The sequence below is a fragment of the Macadamia integrifolia genome, chromosome 7 (genome assembly GCF_013358625.1).
Source record: "Macadamia integrifolia cultivar HAES 741 chromosome 7, SCU_Mint_v3, whole genome shotgun sequence".
Lineage (NCBI taxonomy): Eukaryota > Viridiplantae > Streptophyta > Magnoliopsida > Proteales > Proteaceae > Macadamia > Macadamia integrifolia.
Window position 1 is genome coordinate 11,986,860 of NC_056563.1, and position 23,135 is coordinate 12,009,994.

The 23,135-nt window shown below is 39.1% G+C and overlaps 2 protein-coding genes across 2 annotated transcripts; both read left to right on the forward strand.

The window, feature by feature from the left end:
- The first annotated feature begins 6,957 nt into the window (after positions 1-6,957).
- LOC122084601 (alcohol dehydrogenase class-3) lies at positions 6,958-12,708 on the forward strand. Its single transcript, XM_042652984.1, has 9 exons — positions 6,958-7,114; positions 7,304-7,440; positions 8,752-8,798; positions 8,886-9,211; positions 9,798-9,880; positions 9,965-10,040; positions 11,461-11,618; positions 11,698-11,859; positions 12,425-12,708. Exons 1-9 carry the CDS (start codon positions 7,081-7,083, stop codon positions 12,539-12,541), a joined length of 1,140 nt encoding a protein of 379 aa, XP_042508918.1. The 5' UTR covers positions 6,958-7,080; the 3' UTR covers positions 12,542-12,708.
- Positions 12,709-20,769: 8,061 nt separating this feature from the next.
- On the forward strand, positions 20,770-22,794 carry LOC122084692 (pentatricopeptide repeat-containing protein At1g33350-like). The gene has a single exon (XM_042653131.1). It carries the CDS (start codon positions 20,873-20,875, stop codon positions 22,478-22,480), a length of 1,608 nt encoding a protein of 535 aa, XP_042509065.1. The 5' UTR covers positions 20,770-20,872; the 3' UTR covers positions 22,481-22,794.
- The last annotated feature ends 341 nt before the right edge of the window (positions 22,795-23,135 follow it).

Below are 23,135 nucleotides of genomic sequence, written 5' to 3' on the forward strand. Positions count from 1 at the left end.
TGTAGCGTACACTAGTGCATCCCTATGTCTATCTCTCTCCTCCCTCCTATAATAAAATGACATCTTTGCCCTTACTGTGAGAGTAGAGAGATAGACACTATAGGTGCTACGTACACTACACAATTAGACAGGGAACTCAATTCCTTAATTAAAATAATGGAGATAAAACATTATCTGGTCACATAGCCCCTTGTGCCAATGCGGCTGCCAATGGGAGCATATGCCAGGCATCCAACAAGGAAGGTGGGGTGGTCATTTCACCAGCCATCTTGTGTTTGGGTGCAGGAGCACACAACCAGTTAGTATTCTTTTCTCCATAAAATAAAGACATTCAGTACGTAAACCTTTTGATTAAGGTAACTTAATGACCAAATTAAGAGATATAATACTTTGAGCAAACGGAATGATCACTCAATAAAAATAAAAAACAAAACAAATTGTTCATTTTTTCTCTCTACCCTAAAAAGTTAATAAAAAAGTGGAAGTGTTTTCTATGGGGGTACCCATACACAAGGGCCTATTAGAGTGCACGAAAAAAAAAAAAATCTACAAAAATGTCATTTTCCCTTTCATGAGGTGTGTACTGATTATTTTGCCCCTATATGTATGTGTGCAAAGACCACTCCCAGAGAAAAAAAAAAACATTTTCCCATAAAAATATATGTGAATAGGCATAACCTACACTGCTTGCCCAGAGATGCTTTTCTCTTTGCTTTATTAATATTTAGTTGATTCATTCCATGGTTTTGCTCAAATTTGTTTTGTTACAAACGAAGGCCTTTCCTGAAAACTGGCCACCGTATAGAGTTACACATCATGGTTATTAATATTAGTTCTGGGCTATTTCTTATCCTCCTTCAAAGGAAAAGAGGGGAGTATAACATTTATTATTATTATTATTATTATTATTATTATTATTTTTTTTTTTGCAAACGATTCAACTTTCACTGAAAGTAGTGACGAGCACTAAACACCCCCGTATGAGTGACCCAAGGTGTGCCTAGTGGGAATCGAACTTAGGACGTTCGAGTTTACGGCTCGTACCAAGTTTGTTGCTCATCAACTGCGCTACCCCCTTGGGTTGAGGGGAGTATAACATAATATAAAGGAAGAATATTATTACTATTTAACCTAATTTTCTGATTTTTCCCAATATGTATAGTTAGTACATTTGTATAAGCTGCCATTTAGGAAAAGTATTTCCAATTGATCAAATCTGCTTTGTTCCTGACCCCCAAAAAAAAAAATCTGCTTTGTTAGAGAATATGCTATAAAGGCTTTGTTTGGTTGTTAGGGGAATGCAAGTTTTTGAGGTAAAGTGAAATCTTTTTCTCAGAAAAAATAAATTTAGATGTTTGATTGCAACGGAAATATATTTTATATGTGAAAAAAATTTCACTTATATATTAAAATTTCCCTTTTTGTTTCCTGACCAAAATAGGAAGAAAAAATAAAACTTGTGGAACCAACGATGGCCTTTCTCTTTCTTTTCAATCTTTTTTGTTTCCTTTCTTCTTCTTAGGAGCTTCAGAGGGTTAATGTCGGCTTGAAGGATCTTCTCTGCTACAACGATGAAAAGGGCTTTTTGCATGCTCTATTGTTTCTAATTGGGATTGTCTTCACGTTGAGTTGCAGAACTGTGATTCGCCAGAGCTTCAATTATCTTAAGCTAGATAATCATATCTTGCCAGAACCATCAGTGACTGGATCGAATTCAACGATTCTTCAATTGAATCATATCTTGTTTCCAGTGAAACTCGATTGACCAAGGAGTGGAATGAGGCCATAAAGTCTTACAATGGATAGACATGCCTCTCCTGGCAATGGTGCTGGCTACACCGTTACAGTCCTTGGAACATGAGTGAAGGAACACTCAATCGGATTACAGCAAATAAAATGAATATCAACCGTGGGGGAAAATCCACAGGTGCAGGACTGAGGGGATTAGCAAGTATGTTGATGATTTCAGCTGTCTGATTGCACCATGAGACGGAAGTGGCCTTCAGAAATAGCAATCAGCATACCAGCCCGAATAGCATCAATTTATTAAGACCACAACTAATAAGTGAACTGGTAAGAGACCCATTCCTTGCCTAAATCATTTGTCTATAAAAGACTTGGGAAAGAAATGCTAAGCAGGTCGTAAGCACTACAGAACGACACGGCTCTGTGTGTGTGTGTGTGTGAGAGAGAGAGAGAGAGAGAGTCAAATCCCCCTTGCCATAGTTTTTATTCTTGCTCTTCCCTTTCGGGATTTCCACATCAACTGTTAATGAAACCATTCTTTTGCTCAGAGTTCTAAGTAATATATTTTGGAGCTCTTCCTTAGGACTCATCCCTGCAGCCATCGATTCCCTGGATCTGAAACATGTCCTCCAATTTGAGGTTCATCGATTTGTCTTTGAATTCACATGATCACTAGTTGTCTCCGTATCCTGTGACTGTGAACCACCAACACTACCATTGCCTGTTACAATCTCCATAAGGGGTCCCTGCTGGTGGTGTCATGGGATAGGAAAAATTGGAACAATTTGAAAATATAGCTGTTCTCTATTATTGGCTATTTAGCATATGTGGATCACATGATCATGTCTAACCTGGGTTACTTTAGAGAGTTGAGTGGTCTTAACTTAGAACCAAACTAGGAGAAGGGTATGGCTCCAAAATGTGAGAGTTGTATTAATATAAATCCTTGTTAAGTTCCAACTCTTTAAACTGAAACTTTTGATGGAAATTAAGTGACCTTTGCTTTTGCAAGTCGGTTTACCCCGGAAGATGATGATTATTCCACAAGTGTGTTGAAGATTCAATAGTTCTAGCATTTGACTGCTAAGAAGACAGTAACCAGTATATTGATGAATGACATCAATATTCAGGATATACCTAGACCTCCATTATGATGAATGACAATAAATATTGTTTCTTTGAATTTTCTTCTTATTTTTAATCCTCTACGAGTCTCATAATTTATTGTGATTTTCTACCAATGCCATATCTCAATTTTCATTGTCTCCATTGTTTTTGTAAACCCTCAGTACTTAATTTGCAAGTGTCAATACAAGTCTATTTCCTCAACCCACAGCAAGAAACAACACATAGCTGATCATGCTGTTTAAGTTTTAAATTGTTTTATTTTAACCCTTTCCTGCATTAATTTCTGGCCAAATTCCCTCTTAAAACCTACTTTTATCTTACTGATACACTATTCTCAACCAGATTCTGTCTACTAAAGAAAACTTTCAGCATAAACTCCCCCCCCCCCCAGCACACACACACACAGAGAGACAAAGAACCTAAAATTTTTCTTAAAACTATAAATATCTTAACAGTTAACATATAATTCATAACCTGTCTATCTTGTTATCTGGTAAATAACATTAAGACATACAGAGATCACTAACAAATAAGGCTTTCAATGCCTGTCTGCATTCAAAAAATTGTTCTCTCCGCAGGGTAGATTTTATGGAGCAGTACACCTTAGACTAAGAATGTACAATAATGCAAGTACCAAGTCAGTCATTCGACAATGAAATTAAGGCCATCAATGTCCAAAACCTTATCATGAAAATCTCAGAAAGCAAAACGCAAATTAAAAATAGAAGAAAATATATTTCTCAAGTCTCTAACTACATATCGAAGACTCTAAAATTCAATATCGGGAAACTATTTCATCTGGTTCGATCATGTACAAATTTGCAAGAAACTAAAATCTTTTTCCATCAGTAAAACATAAGGATCACATGACAAACCCTAAAGCGGTTGATTTGGGGGATATCTTTGTGTTTCAATTGATGTCGGAATCATCAAAATCGTCCTCGAAGGCGTTGAAGAAATCAGAACCAGCGAGCCTCTGGTCGACATTGAAGAATCCCTCCGGTAACAACTCAAGCGGATCTACATCGTCCAAGTCCATTGCCAGAGTAGAGCCATCGTCTTCGAAACCCCTGAAGTAATAGGTCGGCAACAGCTTCATCTCACTCTCGAGAGTCTCGTCTCCTCAGTTTTCACTTCTCTCGCAGGGTACTGCTTTTTCTTCTGAGCAAAACAGAGAGCGCCCGCAGCCCCCGCGCGCCAAAGACCTAAATAGAACTATAAAATAATAGAAATTCCCAAATTTTTATTAGAATAATGCAACTCTGTGGAAATATTTATTTTCTAGCGGACCAAATTCTAAATTTTATCAAATTAGAGTAAAACTACAAAGCCTCTCATCCACATCATGGTTTTAGAAATTGGTATCGACCGATCCGTATCAGTACCTTGGTAAATGAACCTTTTTTACCGATTTGACCGATACAACTGACATCGTATCAGAACCATGTTGGTTTTAGACCTGGCCAATACCCATTCGAAATTCGAATACACGGTGAAGTAAAAGCATGATTAGCAGGCAGTGACCATCCTGGTTGGGTCAACAGTGCCAACTTCAACCGATAAACTCTTTTTCTTTCCCAAACAATATCTACCGTGTATCCGTGTGTCAGTCGATTTGTAACGATATCGGTCACCTGATCGATAAGAATAGGCCAATACTTGGTGAATTAATTTTTTTTAATGAATAGAAAGTGTTTAATTTGAAATCATTCTAATATGATTGATATGTATCAGTGGCGATCAATGCCATCATCGATATCGTGAACTAAATGCATGATCGTTTTGGTAGGTTGGATTGGACCATGGTTCAAGGGTTTGAAATTAATTTGAATTGGTCATCGATTAATACCTTGACATCATTTTGAACCAGATATGGATTGAATATGAATGAGATGTGATCGGATATAGACATTCTCTAAACTAATATGAATGTGGATTGTATTCAAATTTTTGACTATTCGTTTATTCTCTAACTCGTGTAAACCGGACCTTCCTCCCTCCCTCTCCCCACTCCCAATGAATACAATTTTCTCTTAATTCATATTTCTCTTAACACTTTTCCTCGTTCTTTAGAATCTATTTAAATTTCAAGCACCCTCAAAATCATTAATTGATTATCTATTCGGATTGGATAATGATTTTTTGAATAATTCGGATTTGGATTCAGATACCCTTTTATTGAATATGAATACCTTAAACAAATACGAATACGAATGCAGGTCAAATTCTGATTTCGACTACTCATTTACATCCCTACCTGCAATGTGCTCCAACAAAAACTTCTTTTCTATTTTCCATAGAACCAAAGTTTCACCTTTTTCTCTCCCTAATATATTATAAGCAGTAACAACCCTTGTTACCCACTCCTCTCCTCCTATATTCCTTCTTGGACTCTTTCTTTTCCTCAATTGGACCTCAGTTGAGGTTATAACAGTTGCAGAGAAAGCTTTGTGGAATACCATTCAGCAACACCTTTTCTGTGCTCAACTTCGGGTGCTATTGTATCAGGTGCTGATTTGGCATTGAGCATTGATTTCCTACACACTTTGATTATTTGAAAGCAAATTGTAATGCTACTTTTGTCCAAGGAAAGTCCACAGCTGGTTTAGGGGTTACATTCAAAGATCATAGGGGGCAACAAGTGAAAGCTCTATCAACTCCACATCCAATTAGCTCAGTTTCACAATGAGAGGCTTAGCTGTTTCGCTTTGCTCAGACCCAGGCATTAGAGGCTGATTATCTTCATCCCCAAGTTGAGATTGACGGCAAGGAATTTTTCTCTTACATCAATGATCGACAACTAATTCCTTCTATTGAAGTAGCAAATAGCAACAGTTTTTGGGGATATACAATATCTCTATACTTCTTTTGTTTCTCTTTCATTTCACTGTATTCCACGTGTTTAGAATTCAATTGCAGACGCCCTAGTATAGAAGACCATGTCTATCTTGTGTATGATAGATTGGCTACTTTCCACTATGTGGCTTCATGACCTATGTTTGTATGAGACTACTGGCTTTACACATAATTACAATTAGTAAAATCTCTTCTTACCAAAAAAATTTTAAAAAAGAAAAAAAAAAAAAAAAGGAAGGGGGGGGGAGGGAGTCTTGTTTTACAAAGGACTATAGTCCATTTTTGCTCAAAGTGGATGAAATAAATTTTCCTCTATTGGAGGATTTGCACAAAAAAAATAACCTTACTATTAAACTTTTCTTCTTTTAATGCTTATTGCCAACCTGAAGCATGAAATAGGTCTGGGATTTTTTTATTTTATTTTTTATTTATTTTTTGGATTAGCATTCCAAAAGCTCCAAATAGTCGACATTTGAAAATTATATATGCCCTGCTATAACAATATTAGACTCATAGCTGCTATCATTTTACTATTTTATGACTTAAAAAAAAAAAAAAATTCTATTCATAACTATTATCATTCTGGTATTTTATGATTTTTTTTGATAAAATATATTTAAATCGACTACTAATTTTTTTAGTAAAAATTAATACTTCTTAAGATTCAAGTTTTTATTGCTATATAAAATTAATAAAGTTATTTAGACAATATATATATATATATATAAATTTTTAGGACAAATATTTTCAATTAAAAAGGGCTCTTGTGCTAAGTCACAAGGCATGTCATTGTGCATCCCTTATGTCTATGGTTCAAGGAAGACAGAAAACTTTGTCTGAAATTTCTAATAGGGTATGACAAAAATTAAAAAAAAGACCAAGTTTTCCAAAGGCCATGATGAATAAGCCTTAGATGCCTACCGGGATGGAAGTATTTTAAAAAATATTTAAAATCCTAAAAGGATTTATCTTTTTTTTGGATAAAACCTAAAAGTATTTGTAAGCCCTAGAATAAAGTAGTAAAACTCACAACAAGGTGAAAGAAAATTTCTCCCTAAAATGAAACTCCAAATCTCCAATATAGTAACAAAGAGCATTACCCCAAATAAATATCAATTACTAGGTGTCCAAATTCTTGCAGCCAAAGGAAGTAAGAAGGATGGGAAAACGCCTATTACCACGCCGTTACAAGGGCTGCTGCGTATCTCAAATTGACACGTGGCAACAGTAGAGGGCGGTAGCACGTATGGGAGTTGTGTGGGGCACCCCATCGGCTGTCGCAATAATTGTATAAAGCAAAGCAAAACGGCCAGAGCGAGGGATAACGAGTCTTTGTCTTTGATTTCATCCATGGCTACTCAAGGGCAAGTCATCACTTGCAAAGGTACTCTTCTTCCCTCTATCTGTCACTTTTCTCTTCAAGCTTTGTATATCCGATCGATTTATCCGTTAATCGATCGTTAGATCGATCGATCGATCGATTTCAGTTTTCTGATTGTTCATAGGCTCTGTTTCTTTGATTTCCACTTTTGATCTGGTTGTACACAATGCAAATGATAATATGATGAAACAGCTGCGGTTTCATGGGAACCGAACAAGCCGCTGGTGATAGAAGATGTTCAGGTGGCTCCGCCACAGGCCGGCGAAGTCCGAATCAAGATACTGTTCACTGCTCTCTGCCATACCGATGCTTACACTTGGAGTGGCAAGGTAGTACATTTTTATTCTTTGTTGGTTCCTCAGTAAGCACTTTTGATTCTCCATTCTGAGATTTTTTGAGAAAACGTATTTGTAATTTAGCATCCTTAGGGTGAGATTTTGTACTGGTTGGAATTTTGTGCATCTTAGGATATGCCTATTCAATTTGATATCCTACAAGTGAATGAACCCAACTCACCTCAGATAATTTTTGTGTAATGGATGCCAATCCTATGGCAGGAATATTTATTCAAGTCCTCATAGTTTTAACAGAAGTTCCTCATTTTTAGGATCATAGGAATTAGTGGTTAAGTTTGTTATAAATTATCCCAATTTATTCTCTTTAGTTTCTTAAAAAAAATTTCCCACATGTGATGTAACCCTCCCCGCAGAGGCTGTGGAGATTTAGTGTGACTGGTGAATTTGAGTGAGTTTCCTAAAGCCAATGTGCTGCTAAAATTCCTACGTTTGCCTGTCGAAAAAAAAAATAACTAAGGTTGTCCTACACTGTTAATAATTTGTCACAGTGGCTAGACACTGATTTATTAGTATTTTTTATATTAAAAATAGAAAATAAAACTGGCATCAATGATTTGGACTTCGGAGCACTTAAGAGTTTGTTTTATGTTTAAATTTTATGGTGTCCTCTAATTAAAGAAATGGAATAGTGTGGGCCAACTACTGATGTCTGAAAATAATGGATAATCTTGTTTCCTTATACATCAAAAGAGCTTACTATTGCTTGTTAATTGTATTTAAATCCTATTAAGAGTTCTTCCCTACATTCACGTTTCTAATTATCTACTAATATCTGAAAATACTACACAATATAAGTTCCTTAAACGTCAAAATATCTTAGTTCTGTATTTAAATCCTGTTATGAGTTCTCCATTTTAAGTTTATAACGATATATGATAGCATTACTGGCAGTTAAGACATTCGGCTTTGCATGCAATACTCATCCTTGCTGTATGAGAGCCTGATTAAGAGTGGCAAGCACTCCTCTTGTGTAACATAAAATGCAAAAAAGGTTAAGTAGGTCTACCAAAAGATAGAAAATGCAACAAAAGTGGACCTTGGCTTGAGGAATTCGCATAGCATTTCCAGTATTTATTGCATTGAGCTTTATTCTTTCTTTTTCATCCTCCACTATTTAAAGGCTGTTATCACGTTTACTCTGTCCATTTCCCCACAAGTATGCTTGCTGCTCTGGTATTTGAATATTTATCAAAAGTAGTCTAGTTTTCTCTTGCAATTTCTAATCTTTTTTTTTATATAGGTTCTACTGTATGTTTTCTGGAATTTGATTCTTCTGCTTTGCAGGATCCCGAAGGGCTCTTCCCTTGCATTCTTGGCCATGAGGCTGCTGGGTATGTACACTTTTTGTATCACATGGCAGATCATAATTATGAATTATTCTATCGTGGGTGGTAAGTTGAAATTGAAATTTGCCACAGGATTGTAGAGAGTGTTGGTGAAGGTGTGACTGAAGTTCAACCTGGGGACCATGTAATTCCTTGTTACACTGCAGAATGCAGAGAATGCAAGCTTTGCAGATCTGGGAAGACAAATCTCTGTGGCAAAGTGCGGGAAGCTACTGGAGTTGGAGTTATGCTGAATGATCGCAAGAGTCGATTCTCTATCAATGGAAAACCAATCTATCATTTCATGGGAACCTCAACGTTTAGTCAGTACAGTGTTGTACACGATGTTAGTGTTGCAAAGATTGATCCAAAAGCTCCTCTGGAGAAGGTCTGCCTACTAGGTTGTGGTGTTTCTACAGGTGAGCCATGTTTCTTTGTTGTACCATGTCAAGATGTGGATATTAACTGCAGAATCTGTATTCCATGCTTTTAAGGTCATTTATTGAATTTTTGACCCATATTCCTTTTAGAAAATCAAGGCCAAACTATTACATCTCCCCCTCGTCCCTTGATGCATGGCTAAGTTGCCAAGCTATTAGTTCAAAGCTTTCCATTTGAGATTGCTGCTTTTTTTCAACATGGAAAGGATGAAAGTTCCATCTCACCATACTGTTATTATGTCATTGTATCTTTGGTGATTTGGCCTTCCTTTCTCCCCTTCCCATTTTTGTTTTGGGGGTGGGGATAATCGAAGTTTTTATCTGTCACTGTTTTGTTTTGAAATGTTTTGATTGAGTATTAGAAATGTGTGCATGAATATAAAATAATTCCCTTTTTTTTTTATATTGAAGGATTAAAAAATCAAGGCATTAAATCAATTTTTATAATAATATTTCCCAATTTTTGTGTTCGTAGTTTGGTGCGGGGTTTTTTTTCCATGTAATATCTTAATCAGTCTACATGTTAAATCTATCCCAATTTTAACTTTCATTTTCTATTTTTCAGGTCTTGGAGCAGCTTGGAACACAGCAAAAGTAGAACCGGGTTCTATTGTTGCTGTTTTTGGACTTGGGACTGTTGGTCTTGCTGTAAGTTTTCCGGACAAACTAATCCAGCTTGCGTCATGATCCTCTGCTGACTTATGCATTGTTCTTTAATTTTTATTTCCATAGGCTGCAGAGGGTTCAAAAACAGCTGGTGCCTCTCGAATAATAGGCATAGATATTGACAGCAAAAAATTTGAGAGAGGTACATCTTCAGTCCTTTCTACTTCTTGATGGCTTGTAATTCGTTTCTCAATGGGTGTCCATAAAAAGAGCTCAAATCTGTGGTCTAATGTTGGCATGCTGGAAATATTTTATCTGAGATTCTTTTCATGTAGCTTTATGAAGTACAATCATACTATTATCGCAGGGATTATCTACTTCAGCGTTTGGAGAGATGTTAAAATTGCTTATTGTATGTGATGAGCCAATATTTTATAACCTGGGGTCGGATTAGAGCAAAATAACTCAGTTCGTTCTGCTCCTAGAGCTGTACATGCACATTCACAGATTGGGCCATTATACTGAGATCCACTTACCTGTTAAGATGCTGAGCACATCTTATTTTAAACTGCTTATTTGTTTTGTGTCTACATGCCACCATGGTGCATGCATCTCTTTGCCATGTGGCAGACAAGGGTGGGCCCATTTTATAGACTCCACACTCACCTCAATGGTTGAGTTTCAACCCAAACAAGCTGGGGAATTGCCTCAGAAGTGAGTGCAAAGTGACAAAAATCACAAAAGTGCCATTAGATTCTATTATAGTGAAATGGCATTCTTAAACTCGCTTTTAACCACTTCCAATGTTTGTTTAACGCTGAAATTTGACCACTGAGATGGGTGTGGGGTACTCTATCATCCACGTCTGTCCATGTATTCCATGTGGCAAGGAGGGTGAAAAAGTGATGGCATTTTGGATGCGTATTTGTTTATTGCATTCTTGAGTTTGCAATAAAATATGACAAATGGTGGAAGCTGTTTGATGATCTCTAATGAGAGATTCCAAGATGTTCAGACCCTTACAAAATTGGAAGTTGGAAATCACTCACTGTGTTGTCTTGCTGTATTGAAATTTATACTTGTCAATCTGGCAAACAAAATGAATTCCATTCAGACAAATCTACCATCTAGATGTGTTTGCAGGTGCTAACTTTAGTGAGCATAAGAATAGCAGAAACGCTGTTGGAAGGGTGATCTTTACTCTGAAAACCCTTTTAACTTTTACCAATATGACATTAATCTCCTCATATGGGGATATTAAGAACCTTTTGTGCGTAGAATGTACGGATAGCTGCCAGTTAAGGTCATAGGTTTCACTGAGGGCCCCTGCTCAGACAAACATACCTCTCCAGGAAGTGGCCTATTATTTTGTTTCTATCAATTGATATTTCCAATGGCTATTGTGCCGTTTTCTGAATTTGGCTTCTTTCTAGGGATTTTTTTGTAAGATCACTTATCACTTGCTCAATAGGGAGAACACTAATCCTTTTCCTTGCATTGGGTATTTGAAATCAACCCTGAGATCCATCAAGCGAAATCATATAATGATCAACCTTTTCTTGTTCTGTCAAATATTTGTTTTAGCATATTCTCTTATCATTTTAAGCATACTGTTTTTGCAGCAAAGAATTTTGGAGTTACAGAATTCATCAATCCGAAGGACCATGATAAACCAGTACAGCAGGTTATTGTTGAGCAAACTGATGGTGGTGTTGACTATAGTTTTGAGTGCATAGGAAATGTCTCTGTGATGAGGGCTGCTCTTGAATGCTGTCATAAGGTGAGCTATCACCAGAGGTTGGCACAAATTTTGGTTTCATTGATTGTAAGACATGCCTGATTTGGTTTGGAACTTGCAGGGTTGGGGAACGTCGGTTATAGTTGGTGTTGCAGGAGCAGGTCAGGAAATAGCCACCCGTCCTTTTCAGCTTGTAACTGGACGTGTTTGGAAAGGAACTGCCTTCGGTGGTTTCAAAAGTCGTACCCAGGTTCCTTGGCTTGTCGAAAAGTACATGAAGAAGGTATTGTCTGTGAGATCCCTTAATCTCTCAGTTAGCCATTTAACATGTTAAAGGGAAAATGGGCCATCAAATGAGCTCTTACCAATTGTGGAACTATCAGTCACCTAGGACTGTAGTTATAAAAGCTGAACCATTTAGGTGTCGAGTACTCAAGTTATGGTTTCTTCTGGTTTAACCACAGCTATGCCAAAACCAGGGTATGACCAGAAACTGGGAACCATTTTGGTGGGTGGTTCATTCCAAGCTAATCTGGTTTAATCAAGTTCTTAAAACATTGCTTAGGACTCGATTATGGATTGCCATTGTGGTGATTTAATCCCTTAGGTGCTCTTTGTTTCGGAATAAAATGGATGGAAGCAGAACTAGGCAAGTGAAATGTTTATTGTAGGGTTTATTTCATTGAAAATAAATGTAGATATAAAGTTATACGGTGGGGCCCACTATTTTATGCCCAAAAACTATAAAATAGTGTTGAAAGTAAAATCTATTCCCTTTCTTATTTACTTCTGGGCATTTTTATTTCAAAATGAGAAGTCTTATTTGCTGTTCTCTTTGCATCCTATAGGAAATCAAGGTTGACGAGTACGTCACACACACGTTGACACTTGTGGATATGAACAAGGCCTTTGATCTGCTGCATGAAGGGGATTGCCTCCGCTGTGTGCTTTCTATGTTTCCATGAGCTGATCCATTTACTACTGTGATATTTTGGAGCTTTTGTGTGTGGTTGCAAGCTGCTCAACCCTTTGAGCAATCGTTGTGTTCTATATGAAGTAGCACATGCGAAGTTGTTATTTTGAAACATAAACTGTTTATCTGGAAAAGACAGTGTCCTAGATTCCTAGTCAATCCTCTTGTCTTTGGACCAATATGATAATTATCTTTTGGTTTTTTACTAATTACTCCACCCACCCAGCTCAAAAAATTTGAGAAAATTGGTAGTTAAATAAAGGATACTCCATGGATGAACATGAAATTGATTTCTTCCATGTTGGTGATGAATTCAGATGAGTCCAGTGTCATGTCTACTTAAATTTGAATGCTATGGTAGTCTGAAATGAAATGGTTTTGACTTCAGGTGGTAACTAAAAAATCAAATTTGAGACTTGTTTTAGACCATTAATTGGTTTTTATACAGACAATTAGAATACGATATGGAATCAAAATAAGGAGAATTGATTTGCACCTCGCACCTGAGTGTGTTGATGATGAAATTGATGCAACTCTTCATAATTTCTTTCTATAGCCCCTCAGATCTCTGAGTTTTCGAAGAATGAATGATGGTTGTTGGGCCTCAAACCACAATGGGTTGGGAGAGTATATCCTTAAATTGGAGAATGAGGTTGGGTGAACATATCCCTAAGTTGGAGAGTAGACCAAATCAGTTCATGTAACTAGGCTCTCACATATTTAATCAATTTGGATAATTAATTAAGGTCATAATTATAGCCACTGACAAACATAATTCTATCGAATTCATTTTAGCTTCTTAGAGGGTGCACCTTGATGCAACAGTAAGGTTGCTCGATTGTAATCAAGTGTCACAGATTCGAGTCAGAAAATAACCTCTTTGTGAAGTGGGGGTAATACTGTATACATTATGATCATCCCTGGACCTGCAGTAGTGGATGGTACAGGTATGCCCTTGTCATCTTACCTTCTGCAGACTAAAGCTGATGGGTCTCTCCACACTCCACAGCCAAGCGGAGTGGAGTGGTCCTGTCATGAGTCTTGTGCCATATCTGATCGTTCAAACTTACATTCAAGATTCAACGACTTCTGTTGTGTTTGGAATTTGAAATTTCCACGCCACCAACTCTTATCCACAGAGAGAAAGAAGCCTGTGAAAGATTACCCTAAGGGCAAGTTTTGATTGCTCTCCTCCACCTCCAACTTTGTTCCAATTTCCAAGTCAAAGAAAGCAACTTACAAATCGAAATGGGCCTTTTAGGAGCCTGGGTTTGTTGCCTTTATTAGCAGACCGTCTCCAACTTTGACTGTCATTGAAGGGAAGATTTATTGGCCTCCTCATCTTCTTTCTTCTTCTTTATAGGTCGTAAGGTTGATGGTGATATGGCACGAGTGAACACAGCCCAATATGGGTTCATCCGTACATTGGGTTAATTTCAAAGAAAATCCACTGGGACCCACATCTTTGTTGTGTCTACGTTTGGGGATGACACCATTGGGCTTTAATCCTTACGATGGAGGATCCTTGAAGTCTAGGCCCATGAGGTTGTTTTCCAGCAATTTCATTTGAGTACGGTAGTGTACCACAATTCAAATTTAGTGTGTGGACCAAGTTCTATGAGAATGATTGAATCCACCATAGGATTTTTCCTTTGCTAGATTTCATTTGTGTAGATCAGTCCCATACTTGAATGGTTCTCACTAGAACTTGATCCACTTTCTCAAATGTAATAGTAATTTGTAATTAAAAGAAAAATTGGAAGTCCTACTTGAAAGATAACCCACCGTATGCGGCATAAGTTCCAGGTCTTAATAACCTGAGTGGCCTAACCTAAATATGTGGAGGAAATGTTTAGAAAAGCAATTAACATTTAGAGTTGGAAAAGAAAAAAACAATCAGCTACTCTAACTTTAAACTGGGAGAAAATAATGAAGCATATCTAATCGACTCAAACTCCAATTTAAGGATGTCAATTTAGAACCAAAAATAAAAAACCATGTCAACATTTTAAAATTGGATTGAACTGAAACAAATTGGTTCGCTTTTGGTTTCAAGATGTGAAATCTTTTCTTGATTCATTTTGGTTTTGGTTTTATGATTGAAATAGTTGATTCGAATCAAACTAATCATTTTCAAAATAAATAAATCATATTCTTTTTTAAAGGTTTTAGTTGATCTGGATGATAAACTCTAGGGGAAGTGTGGCATTACATGTGTGCAAGAGCCAATGAGAGAATGCACAAAAGCATTAGGCAGTGGTCATTATGGCATTTCATGGGGGGCAGGGTAGTCATTTCTCCCCTCATGTGTGTGGGTGCAACTCCCACATTCTACTCATAGAAATCATTTCCAATAAATTTTATTAATTTTTAATGGTTAAAAAATGTTTTTGTGGATTGTGACCCTAACATATAAGGGTTTTTATTTTTTTATTATTAATTTTTGTTTTGGTTGAAGACGTAAAAAAACTGGTTTAAATATCTAAAATAGAGCTCAAACCAAATATATCAGGTTTAAACCAAATAATTGACCGAAGTTCAATTCTGGTTTGAAAAATAGCACTTACCAAGTTTTGATTTTCACATATTGTATCTTGAACTAAATTGCATGGAATCAAAACCCAAAATTAGGACCAAACCAATTGACACCCTTATCCTACATAGCCGCCACAAAATGACCCAGATAATCTTTGATGATGATACCCCTCGTCACCAAGAAAGTTCAATTGGCTTTCCAAGAAGCCTATGTATAAACTAGTTAATTATCAAATCATAAATTTTCTTTGGTAGTTTACTAATTCAACGTTCCGTACAACAAGATGAAGATCTGACTGTTTGAATTTACAAGGGAAGCATTTGAAATCCCCAATTTTGTTTTACCACGTGGCATGTCATTATGTCTTCAGAAATAGGAGAAGCTGAACCATAGAATGGAAAGCGGAAGTCAAATTCCTTGTATTCCACAACTTCCACTCTTTCTAAGCCTCTAGCCTTTATTCACTTTAATTTTACACATGGAAGGATTCAGCTTGATCTACTTTTCAACAAAATAAAGTAGGTGAGGGCTGGACCTTACCCGGCTAAGCCCAAACAGGAACAGAAACAAAGATGGTCAAGATCAATACGAGAATGCTAAATCTAAAGTAAAAACAGTGGCAAACCTAGGACTCATTTGGGCTAAGCCTAAATAAGAACAGAAAGGCATCCGACTGGAGGCTATTGAACTCAATAGGCCGACGGAGTGTCTTGTCCTTAGCCATTGACAATGACTCTGCATCTGTCCCAAAGAGGGTAGGTGCAGAGTTCACATCCTTTAGGTCTGGGATGTCCCAAGTATTACCGAAGGGGAACCCTTTAGACACCCTCACAAAAAAGAACTTCAACTTCCAACCGTGTATCGAGGTCGTGTATCGGTTCAAAAATCAGAGGTCTTTTCTAGGGCAAAAGTAGTACCATCCCGAGTCCCCCTTGCTAGAACCTAGAGACATACAGTTGAGGAAGAGAGGAAGGGAGAGAGGTCTCCCCATCCGTGAGAAGAAGACGATGAAATTGAGGACTTGCCGCCACCCGTTCGGGGTCAGTTGGGCTGGGGAGATGCCATAGTGTCGAAACACCTGGCTGAAGAAGGGTTGAAGGGGGAGCCGAAGCCTGGCCTTGAAGGCATCCCGATAGAAGCAAAGCTCTTCAGGATTTTGGTTGCTCGCTCTATCTTCGGGCCTCGGTATCCGAAGGATGAACTCATCCGGGATACTACATTATGCACGAAGCTCCATTAACTCCTCCTCGGTCATAGTCGACACTATATTCCTGACTTCAACCTCCAGGGGCTCGTTTGCCTGGGCCCTGAAGTCTAGAAGCCCCTCCCTAATACCTTCACCACTCATGTCACTAGCGATAGAGGACGAGGAGGCATCCGAAGATGTGGATGTGGAGGATGAGTCTGAAGACATCCGTCGGACCTGACCGGGACTCCGACACCTAAAAACCTCGCCCTCGGATGACGAGGGGCCACTACCTAAAGAGCTAGACATAACTTACTTCTCAATGACTCTGGCCGAACCGAGGATCAGAGGACAGTTAAGGACGAAGGACGAAGGGTCAAAGAAATGAGTAGAAGATGACAAAATGAGAGAAAGTGACACTATTTACAGGCAACAGTGCATCGATACGACTCCCCAGCCTCATTAAATGCAGTACATGTCATCTACATTAGATTCTCGAAGTACACTCGAGCAAAAGCACATGAGCATAGCACCGCACCTGGATTCGAGCAAACCTAATTGAAGGTCTCAACCTCAGTAGGGGGCTCAGGAAAAGGCCGAGTGAACCTGACCGAAGGTCTCAACCTCGGAAAGGAGCTCAGGTAAAGGCCGAGTGGACCTAGCCAAAGGTCACAACCTCAAAAGAGAGCTCAGGCTAAAGCCAAGTGAACCTGGCCGAGTGACCCTGACCGAAGGTCTCAACCTCGGAAAGGAGCTCAGGAAAAGGCTGAGTGGACCTAGCTGAAGGTCTCAACCTCGGTAGGGGCTCAAGCAAAGGCCGAGTGGACCTAGCCGAAGGTCACAACCTCAGAAGGGAGCTCAGGCTAAGGCCGAGTGGACCTAGCCGAAGGTCTCAATCTCAGTAGGGGGCTCAGGCAAAGGCGGAGTGAACTTGACCGAAGGTCCCAACCTCGAAAGGGGGCTCAGGCTAAGGTCGAGTGAACCTGATCGAAGGTCACAACCTCAAAAGGGAACTCAGGCTAAGGCCGAGTGGACCTAGCTGAAGGTCTCAACCTTGGTAGGGGGCTCAAGCAAAGGCCGAGTGACCCTGACCGAAAGTCCCAATCTCGGAAGGGGGCTCAGGCCAAGGCCGAGTGAACCTGACTGAAGGTCACAACCTCGGAAGGGAACTCAGTCCAATGCCAAGTGAACCTAACCGAAGATCTCAACCTCTGTAGGGGGCTCAAGAAAAGGCCGAGTGAACCTGACCAAAGGTCACTACCTCGGTAGGGGTCTCAACCAAAGACCGAGCAGACCTGACCGAAGGTTAGAACCTCAGAAGGGGGCTCAGGCCAAGGCCGAGTGAACCTGACCGAAGGTTAGAACCTCAAAAGGGGGCTCAGGCCAAGGCCGAGTGAACTTGACCGAAGGTCACTACCTCGGTAGGGAACTCAGGGCAAGGCTAAGTGAACCTGACCGAAGGTCACTACCTCGGTAGGGGTCTCAGCCAAAGACCGAGCAGACCTGATCGAAGGTCAACCTCGGAAGGGAGCTCAAGCCAAGGCTGAGTGAACCTGACCGAAGGTTAGAACCTCGATTGGTGGCTCAGGCCAAGATCGAGCATAACTAACCAAAGGCTGTGTTTTCAAGACGAATGCCGAAACCGAAGACTGAAGGGGCACTCGAAAGAGAAATTATGTAGTTACTTCCACTGAAAGAACCTCCTAGTGGAAGTAAAGAGGCTGCTGATACGGCAAAATTTGTCACTCAATAAAGCGAAGACATGTGGCATCTGAGGGAGGGACGCATGTCGTCCATCCAATAGAGGCCGCAAGACTTCAAACCACGTGAAGAGAAGATACCCAAGGGGTTCCTGAAACCCTAGGACGAAGAACCCTATAAGAGGGAACCCAAAAGAAACCTGCAGGAGGTACGCTGACACCCACCATTACTCCTGTAAAAACACTGTTCTACCGGTCACTAATTTGGGCATCAGAGGACTAATCCCAGAAATACCTCTGGGCCTCTGCCTTCTGTGCTTGTACAAGGTCGACTCATACGGATTTTCGATAGTAACACCATGCCACCAACTCTTATCCACATAGGGAAAGAAGCCTTTGAAAGATTGCCCTAAAAGCAACTTTTGATTGCTCTCCTACCTTCAACTTTGTTCCAACTTCCAAGTCAAAGAAAGCAACTTATAATTCGAAATGGGCATTTTAGGAGCTGGGATTGTTGCCTTTATTAGCAGACCGTCTCCAACTTTGACTGTCATTGAAGGGAAGATTTATTGGCCTCCTCATCTTCTTCTTTCTTCTTCTTTATAGGCCGTAAGGTTGATGGTGATATGGCACGAGTGAACACAGCCCAATATGGGTTCATCCGTACATTGGGTTAATTTCAAAGAAAATCCACTGGGACCCACATCTTTGTTGTGTCTACGTTTGGGGATGACACCATTGGGCTTTAATCCTTACGATGGAGGATCCTTGAAGTCTAGGCCCATGAGGTTGTTTTCCAGCAATTTCATTTGAGTACGGTAGTGTACCACAATTCAAATTTAGTGTGTGGACCAAGTTCTATGAGAATGATTGAATCTACCATAGGATTTTTCCTTTGTTGGATTCTATTTGTGTGGATCAGTCTCATACAAGAATGGTTCTCACTGAACCTGATCCACTTTTTCAAATTTAATAGTAATTTATAATTAAAAGAAAAATTGAAAGTCCTACTTGAAAGAAAACCCACCGTACGCGGCATAAGTTTCAGGTCTTAATAACCCGAGTGGCGTGACCTAAATATGTGGAAGAAATATTTAGAAAAGCAATTAACATTTAGAGTTGGAAAAAAAAAACAATCAACTGCTCTAACTTTAAACTGGGAGCAAATAATGAAGCATATCTAATCGACTCAAACTCCAATTTAAGGGTGTCAATTTAAAACTGGAAATAAAAAACAATGTCGACATTTTAAAACTGGATTGAACTGAAACAAATTGGTTCGCTTTTGGTTTCAAGATGTGAAATCTTTTCTTGATTCATTTTGGTTTTGGTTTTATGATTGAAATAGTTGATTCGATTCGAATCAAACTAATCATTTTCAAAATAAATAAATCATATTCTTTTTTAAAGGTTTTAGTTGATCTGGATGATAAACTCTAGGGGAAGTGTGGCATTACATGTGTGCAAGAGCCAATGAGAGAATGCACAAAAGCATTAGGCAGTGGTCATTATGGCATTTCATGGGGGGCAAGGTAGTCATTTCTCCCTCATGTGTGTGGGTGCAACTCCCACATTCTACTTATAGAAATCATTTCCAATAAATTTTATTAATTTTTAATGGTTAAAAAATGTTTTTGTGGATTGTGACCCTAACATATAAGGGTTTTTATTTTTTTATTATTAATTTTTGTTTTGGTTGAAGACGTAAAAAAACCGGTTTAAATATCTAAAATAGAGCTCAAACCAAATAAATCAGGTTTAAACCAAATAGTTAACCGAAGTTCAATTCTGGTTTGAAAAATAGCACTTACCTAGTTTTGATTTTCACATATTGTATCTTGAACTAAATTGCATGGAATCAAAACCCAAAATTAGGACCAAACTAATTGACACCCTTATCCTACATAGCCGCCACAAAATGACCAAGACAATCTTTGATGATGACACCCCTCGTCACCAAGAAAGTTCAATTGGCTTTCCAAGACAAGTTAATTATCAAATCATAAATTTTCTTCGGTAGTTTACTAATTCAACGTTCCGTACAAGAAGATGAAGATCTGACTGGTTGAATTTACAAGGGAAGCATTTGAAATACCCAAATTTTTTTTACCACGTGGCATGTCATTATGTCTTCAGAAATAGGAGAAGCTGAACCATAGAATGGAAAGCGGAAGTCAAATTCCTTGTATTCCACAACTTCCACTCTTTCTAAGCCTCTAGCCTTTATTCACTTTAATTTTACACATGGAAGGATTCAGCTTGGTCTACTTTTCAACAAAAAAAAAAGTAGGTGAGGGCTGGACCTTACCTTCTTCTTACTAAGGCATCTTGTGATCATGTCAACCACAATTTTGAACAAAATTTGGATCCGAATGAAGGTGGGGTGGACCTTGGTGCAAAGATCTCAATTATATCATGATGTTCTGTTGTTGTGATGTCACAAGTTAGAAAACAATTTCTCTTGAAACAAAGTAAGACTATGAACATTATGTCCCTCTTTAGACCTGACAATGGTAGAAACCTCATGCATTAAATATATCTTTTTTCTATTAATCCATGAAATTGTTCAGTCCTCATTGTACCTTTGGCCCATTTCATTCTCTCAACATTATGATCAAAGTGGTCGCACACGGGGAACAGCCCCTGTAATGCCGGGTAAAACTACACAAATTATAGTGCTCTCCAAACCTTGCAATGGTGGAAACCTCGTGGATTGGATATGTCATTTTTTTTCCAGTAACCCATGAAATCAAACGGTCCTGACCTGCCGATCGCACAAGTCAAGGAGCCTTTAGCATTGGCCCATTCCACTCTCCTAATTAAGGACGGTTACCCAGTTAGTTATTTTCGGTTAAATACGGAGATGGGAAAGCTTGGCGGGAAGCGGTGACCAACGTTACCATGCCCATCACTCCCTGTAGCCCTGAAGCTGAAGTTCTCTGCAAACCAAACCTAAACCAGTACGTGTTGGCTGTGTTAGACAAATGCAATCATCTCAACCACCTCAAGCAACTTCAAGCCTTCCTTCTAACCCTCGGCCATGGCCAGACTCAGTTCTATGCTTTCAAGCTTGTTCGCTTCTGCGCCCTCACCCTCACCCTCACCAATCTTAATTATGCTCGCTTCATCTTCGATCATCTCCACTCCCCCAATGTCTACCTCTATACGGCCATGATCACGGCCTACGTCTCCAAACCCGATCACAAATCTGGGCTTCTCTTGTATCGGAGTATGATACGTCGAGGTAGCTCTAAGCCTAATCATTTCATCTATCCCCACGTCTTAAAATGTTGCTCGGAGATCTCTGAAACATTAGGGACTAAATCAATACATGCCCAGATCTTGAATTCGGGTTTTGGTGGGTACCCAATTGTGCAGACTGCTCTGCTTGATTCGTACTCTAGGTCAAGCTCGGACATTAGAACCGCGAGGCAGTTGTTCGACGAAATGGGTGAAAGAAATATTGTGTCTTGGACGGCTATGATTTCGGGCTACACACGGGTTGGACAGATTGGAAATGCTGTTTCGCTTTTTGAAGAAATGCCTGAGAGAGATGTTCCATCTTGGAACGCTGTCATAGCAGGTTGCACCCAGAATGGTCTGTTTACAGAGGCCATCTCCCTCTTCAGAAGAATGGTTAATCTTGCAGATAGTGATGAGAGGCCGAATCAGGTCACGGTTGTGTGTGTACTGTCAGCTTGTGGTCACCTTGGCATGCTTCAGATAGGTAAATTGATCCATGGATACATCTATAGGAACAGTCTAGGCCCCAATTCGTTTGTCTCAAATGGTCTTGTGGATATGTATGGTAAATGTGGGAGCTTGAAGGAAGCAAAAAGGGTTTTTGATAAAACATCAGACAGAAGCTTGACTTCATGGAATTCCATGATCAACTGTCTTGCTCTTCATGGGCAAAGTGAAATTGCAATTAGTGTGTTTGAGGAGATGGTTGGGTGTGGAGATGTTGTGAGACCTGATGGTATCACCTTCGTTGGATTGTTGAATGCTTGTACTCATGGTGGATTAGTCGAGCAAGGTTGTGATTATTATGTTTCCATGACTAAGGATTATGGAATTGACCCTCAAATTGAGCACTACGGGTGCATAATAGACCTTCTTGGTCGAGCAGGTCGGTTTGAAGAAGTCATGGAAGTTATCAGAGGGATGAGGATTGAACCAGATGAAGTTGTTTGGGGTTCTTTGCTTAATGGTAGTAAGATCCATGGTCATATGGATTTGGCTGAATTTGCAGTGCAAAGATTAATTGAAATTGAACCAAATAACGCAGGTTACGGTATAATGTTAGCCAATATTTATGGGGAGTCAGGGAATTGGGAAGAGGTGAGGAAAGTGAGGAAGAGATTGAAGGAAAAGGGAGTATCAAAGACACCTGGATGCAGCTGGATTGAGATTGATAACAAAGTCCACCAGTTTTACTCTGCTGATAAGATGCATCCTGGGTCGGAGGAGGTATACAGAATTTTGGAAACTTTGGTTGGCTTGTATTAGTTCAAATTCAATTGCAGAATACCTTACAGGACCACCATTAAGACTCCATTGAAATTTGCTGGCTCCACATAATTCCTTGGGGATATGGATTCTTTCCCTGATTGTGTTCATATGGATTCTTTCCCTGATTGTGTTCAATGCATTTGAATAATGAATTGATGAGTTGTGGTGATTTTAGTGATAGGGTATGGGAAAAGAATCAATTGTGACAATTGGGTCTCTGACCATTCTGAATTTATTCCTTCCGACATTTAATGGAGATGGGCTACATTGTAGATTGATTCCATAGGAAAATTTTGAATTAAAAAATTTTTTTCCCCTATTTGATTGGGACAAGCTCAAATTGTTGAATCAATGTGAACTCTAAGAAAAGAAAAACGAAAAAGTTTTTATCGCTTTCCTTTTCTGGGAGAGCAGTCTATGTTGAAGAGTACATGTGCCGTATTGGATCGGAACTACATGAAGTGTATTTGATTTGAAGTGGCTCAGAACAGGACTCGGGATCCAACTTCTCTCCATAGAGCGCGGGGACCAGTCCCAGGTCACCCCATCGTAGGATCACTCTCTGGCCCCTAGGCTCTATGGAGAGTAATCCTATATTGGGACTCATGGCTTTTTTCTATGGTAGGAGTTTGGAATCGACCCAGATCATCTC